The 5,224-nt window shown below is 41.2% G+C and overlaps 1 protein-coding gene across 1 annotated transcript; it reads right to left on the minus strand.

Moving 5' to 3' along the window:
• Positions 1 to 945: 945 nt before the first annotated feature.
• PATE3 (prostate and testis expressed 3) lies at positions 946 to 4,428 on the minus strand. Its single transcript, XM_003253362.2, has 3 exons — positions 4,345 to 4,428; positions 3,037 to 3,159; positions 946 to 2,066 (listed from the first exon to the last, which is right to left on the minus strand). Exons 1-3 carry the CDS (start codon positions 4,391 to 4,393, stop codon positions 1,942 to 1,944), a joined length of 297 nt encoding a protein of 98 aa, XP_003253410.1. The 5' UTR covers positions 4,394 to 4,428; the 3' UTR covers positions 946 to 1,941.
• Positions 4,429 to 5,224: the final 796 nt, after the last annotated feature.

Consider the following 5,224-nt stretch of genomic DNA (forward strand, 5'->3'; position numbering starts at 1 on the left):
ATTGAATTCATCATGAACATAGAGATGAGAAGGATGGTTACTAGAGGTTTGGAATGATGGGGGCTGGAGGGGAGGTCGTGATGGTTATTGGGTAAAAAAAATAGAAAGAATGAATGATATTTAGTATTTGATAGCACAATAGGCAACTATAGTTAATAATAACTTAATTGTGCATTTAAAAATAACTAAAAGAATATAATTGGCCGGGCATGGTGGTTCACGCCTGTAATCCCAGCACTTTGGGAGGACGAGGCGGGCAGATCACAAGGTCAGCAGCTCGAGACCATCCTGGCTAACATGGTGAAACCCCATCTCTACTGAAAATAGAAAAATTAGCCAGACGTGATGGCGGGCACCTGTAGTCCCAGCTACTGGGGAGGCTAAGGCAGAAGAATAGTGTGAACCCGGGAGGTGGAGCTTGCAGTGAGCCCAGATCATGCCACTGTACTCCAGTCTGGGCGATAGAGACAGACTCCGCCCATCTCAAAGAAAAAAAAAAAGAATATAATTAAATTGTTTGTAACACAAAAGATAAATGACATTCTCCATGATGTGATTATTGTGCTTTGCATGCCTTTGTCAGAATATCTCATGTACCCCATAAATACGTACACCAACTATGTACCTACAAAAATTAAAAATTTAAAAATTAAAACAGTATTATGGTGAGTAAAAGAAACCAGGTTTAAGTGAATAGTTTCTGTGTGATTTCATTTATAATAAGTTCCAGAACAGTCACGATTATTTCATGAATATAGAAGTGCAATGCTAATTACCAATCCCAAGCAAGGACTCCCACTTCCTGGAGAATAACAGGAATCAGCACTCTGCCTATCACCAGAAACAGGAGTCCCCCTATATCTTGGGCTACTATTTAGGTCCATCATGCTTTAGTTGCCTATTTGTCTGAGTTCAGTGAGACAGAACACACCGACACAAAACAAGTTATGTGAAGTCGGTTTATTACTTAAAGATGGGCAGCAAGCGACAGACAAATCTCTTTGAGCCAGGCCCCCAAGTCTCAAGAAAGCTGTACAGGGGAGATGGTATCTTGACTATGTTAGCTTCCCTTTGCTGAGGGATCCTGAAAGGCAGCCCACCCTAGGTTATGTGCCTCAGGTGCCATCTGACACATGGGGCAAAGCTTCAAAGGACCTCCTGCCTCTACAAGGAGAGTTTGTGTGGCAATGGGGAGGTGATAATGGAGGTGGGAGGTGATAGTAAAGGTGAATGGCAAAGGGGGAAAGGAAGAGAGAAGGTTTAGGAAAGGAAGGGGAAGAAAGGAGAGTTCTGATGTACCTTGAATGTACATCTCGACAGGAGTAGTAGTGGCTGTGTGAGAGCTTGGTGAATGTCACAGAGGCCAGGAAGTCCCTTATTTGCTATCTCCTAATAACAGTGTAAGGATGTAGTTTGTAAATGCCAAGAAAATCACAATGGTTGAGTTTGAAGTGGGCACTGCCTGCTGGTAGAAATAACTTGGTGTCCGTAGAGAAAAATCTTCAGTATCCATAATCCATTTTATTGCTATTTCTGCTTAATCATTCTCCTGATACATGGGAATTTTAGATAAAAATATTGTGAATTTTTAGCTGAAGACTTTCTAGTATACCTGAAGTAGTTAAGCAAATTCAGATTCTAGAATGTTCCTGCTTTAAATTTTACTGTACAGGAACTCTTGGGGCAGGTTTCTTGGAATATGGCAATGCCAGTAATCCCAATAATAGAAGAAATTCATTGTTCAGAACCACTATTCTCTGACTGAGGGAGAAGCCAAGCTGAAGACACCAGAAAGGATGACACTAGTTTAGTCTTCTTAGGTTAACGAGAGGGCAGGGGTATTGTCAGCACAGACACAGAAGGAAAGCAAGGGCCAGCAGAGTGTGAAGGATGAGCAACATTGGGGACATTCCAAAGTGAGACCTCAGGAGGGCAAATATCTTAGAGTTCGAAGTTACAGTAATTGTAGTTGCAGCATGTATGAACGTAAGTCCGATTCCTGAGATCAAATGTCATGTCTCTGCAGAATTTCTGACACACCATGTATGATATCTGGAGAGTATTGCCTAAAATAGGAAAGAACCACAGAAAATAAACATTTGATTTAAGCTCTCCAAGGTGAGTCAAACCCAGCACTAGTTCTGTTGGTGAAAATTTAATCAGGGTAGGTTGAGGAATGGCTTCTCAGCTTATACTCCCTAAAAGCACCCAGGCAGGGAGATACAGAGGTCACTGGTCAGCTGCAGGGCTTGTTTGCCTGAGGTCCCTGAAAATCCTCAACTCTATGTAGCTGCTTCATTTTTCTCTCTTGCTAGAAGATTAGCAACTAGTGATTTAGTGTCTTCAAAGTCAAAATCTGTTTGGTCATTAACCATCCTCTCTTCATCCTCTCCTTCCACCACTCTTCTCAGCCTTTGGTAACCACCACTCTGGTCTCTACCTCCATGACATTAACTTATTCTTTAGCTCCTATACATGATTGAGAACATGTGATATTTGTCTTTCTATGCCTGGCTTATTTCATTTAATATAATGACCTCCAGGCTCACCTGTGTTTCTGCAAAGGACAGAATTTCATTTATTTTTATGGTTGAATAATATTCTATTGTGTGTATATACCATATTTTCTTTGTTGTATATTTCAAAATAGCTAGAAGAGAACATATGGAATGTTCCCAATACAAAGAAATGATAAATGTTTGAGTTGATGAATATCCAATTACCCTGATTTGATCATTACACATTGAAGGCTTGTATGAAAAATCACATGTACTCATAAATATGAACAATTGTTATGTGTCAATTACCAAAAAAAAAATCTGTTTGGTCAGTTTTCTTGGAAATATAGAATCCCCAACTTCTCCCTTCTGTCTCATTGACCCAAATTATCTTCTGTCTGTATCCACAGGGACCTGTGCTACCACCTGTGCTCAGGGGCATTCTGCATTGGTTCTTCTCTTGAGATATGAAATTGCTGAAGCACTATCCTAAGAATTCTAAGAATCTTACAACACCTTCCCTGACCCTCTAACTTACGCTGGTAGATCCTTAAAAGCATGCATGCCTCGTCCTTCTGAGCAGTACAGACACCAAAGCCTCTTCTACAGCGGTCTGTCCGTGTGCGAAGGTGGCATGTTATGCACCGAAGTGATGTCACTGCTGGAGAGAGCATAGAGATGGTGTGCAACTAGGCAAAAGCAGGGACTTGGGATGGAGTTGGAAATATTCAGATGGACGTGGGGAACGAAGAGTGGAGGGGGCAGGCAGATGAAGAGCTACTGGTTGGGGTATTTAGGCGGTAAACAGTTGGAGCTCTTATCAACTCCTCATTTCAGAGTAATAAAAAGAAAATGTCACCAAAGGATTCTGATCCCAACTTTAGCCCTTTTAACCTGGATAACTTTAAGCAAAATGTTAGCCTCCATGTCATTGACTTCTCTAGCTTAAAAATGGTGCTGTGAATGCTATCCTGGCCTACTAGAGATATGGGTGTGATAAGGAGGGTGAGGGCTTTAAAACATTTCACGAAAGCTATTGTTATTGTTGTTAGGTGATATATTCTGTTCTTTTGAGCTTCAATCGGAATCTACATAAAGGCATCATCAATAATAGTACCATAAGTGACACTTCTATGAGGTTCTGTGGGGTGAGCTATTCAAAATACAGGTTTAATTTAAAAAAATTTCCCTAGTGCACCTGAATGAGAAAGGAAAGTAGCAATGATTGAGCATTCCATTTGGGCCATGTTCTCTCAAGTTGCCTCTGATTTCATCCTCACAAGAGCCTTGTAAGCAGGCACCGTTGTCCCCATTTCTTGAATGAGCAACCAAAGGTACAGAGAGTTTGAGACCATGACCACAAACCATGAAAAAAATCTGTCTGATTCCAGAGCATTCAGTACTTTCTCTCATAGAATTACTTGTTGTAATATAAAGTCTCTGAAAAGGGTATCAAAAGCCATTGTTCAGTCCTAAAATAAACTGAAAATTATTCATTATAGACTGACCAGCTCCCTCAACAAATGGGATATAGGTTTACAAATAAAAAGGATGTCCTAAGGAAAATCTTGCCAGGGCTTGGGATTATGGGGAATGGTAGGGACAGAGGGAGAAAATGGGTTAAAAGGGCAGGACATAGGCCTGCCCACCTGGAGGAGAATGGCAGGAGGCTGAAAAGGATGGAAGAGTTGACAGGGAAGGCAGAGGAGCATTCTGGAGGCTGGCTTCCCCTGGCTCATGAAAGTGGCCAGAGCTCAGCCCTGCATGGATGCATGCTACACATGTAGTTTCCCTGGAGCTCCTTAGATCCTGTCTCTCAAGTGTACCCCTCAGGTCTGGGACTCACCCACAATGAGGCAGCAAAGGAGGAAAAGGAACAAGAAGTGTTTGTTCATCCTGACCCAGAAATCTCTTGTGCAGGAAAAAGAAGCTAGGGGCTGCAAGCACAGGTCTTTAGGCTCCGGAGAGAAAACTTTCTTCTTCATCAGAGGCGTGTGATTATTCATGCCTAGAGAGAGCCTGTCACACAAGGTTTCCTCTTGGAGCTCAAGTTCATTGGCTGTCCTCCTCAAGGCAGAGAAAAAAGAAAATTAATAAATGTTGAGGTTTGCATGGAGCTAACCTTTTTAAAAACATATACTTTTGATATTATTATTCTTATCCCAATTTCAAGAGGAGGAAACTGAGGCTTGTTGAGGTTCCAGAAGCTTACCCCAGGTCACATATCCAGTGACTGATAGTGCTGGTACTCAAAGTATGACTTCCTAATTCTAGAGTCCACATGTTTCACCACCGTGATTCAATGCCTCTCTCAGATTTATTCATACATTCAACAAATATTTGTTGAGAAATTGTATATGCAATACAGTTACATGAGTAAGACCAAGCAATGAATAAGGCAGACAAGCTCACTTGGTTCCTCACATTATGGGTAAGAAACCAGAGAGTGAGAGAGGAAAAGATATATAGTCTGTGACCAAGGTTGACCTTCCACCAAGAACGTTTGATTCTCAGTCAAGAACTCTTTTACTTACAAGAAATCTGTCCTTCAAGGCCAGGGACTGTTTACTTTGTGGAGCCATTAAATCCTCTCTAGAATTATTCCATGACTTGATCTTTAGCAGATTTATATTTTGAATCTGGCTGGTTTTTTGTTCATGATTTAGATGTCTATCTTTATGAAAGCTAACTCAGTTAAGATTCACTATGTGTAAAGTACTGGAAAA

The sequence above is a fragment of the Nomascus leucogenys genome, chromosome 15 (genome assembly GCF_006542625.1).
Source record: "Nomascus leucogenys isolate Asia chromosome 15, Asia_NLE_v1, whole genome shotgun sequence".
Lineage (NCBI taxonomy): Eukaryota > Metazoa > Chordata > Mammalia > Primates > Hylobatidae > Nomascus > Nomascus leucogenys.

Bases quoted from the DNA above. Each gene is read 5' to 3' on its own strand.
- PATE3 (XM_003253362.2), bottom strand. From the start codon at position 4,393: ATGAACAAACACTTCTTGTTCCTTTTCCTCCTTTGCTGCCTCATTGTG. The intron at 3,160-4,344 runs GTGAGTCCCAGA...TGCTCTCTCCAG, and splicing joins CCTTTGCTGCCTCATTGTGG to CAGTGACATCACTTCGGTGC. The intron at 2,067-3,036 runs GTAAGTTAGAGG...TTCCTATTTTAG, and splicing joins GCTTTTAAGGATCTACCAGC to GCAATACTCTCCAGATATCA.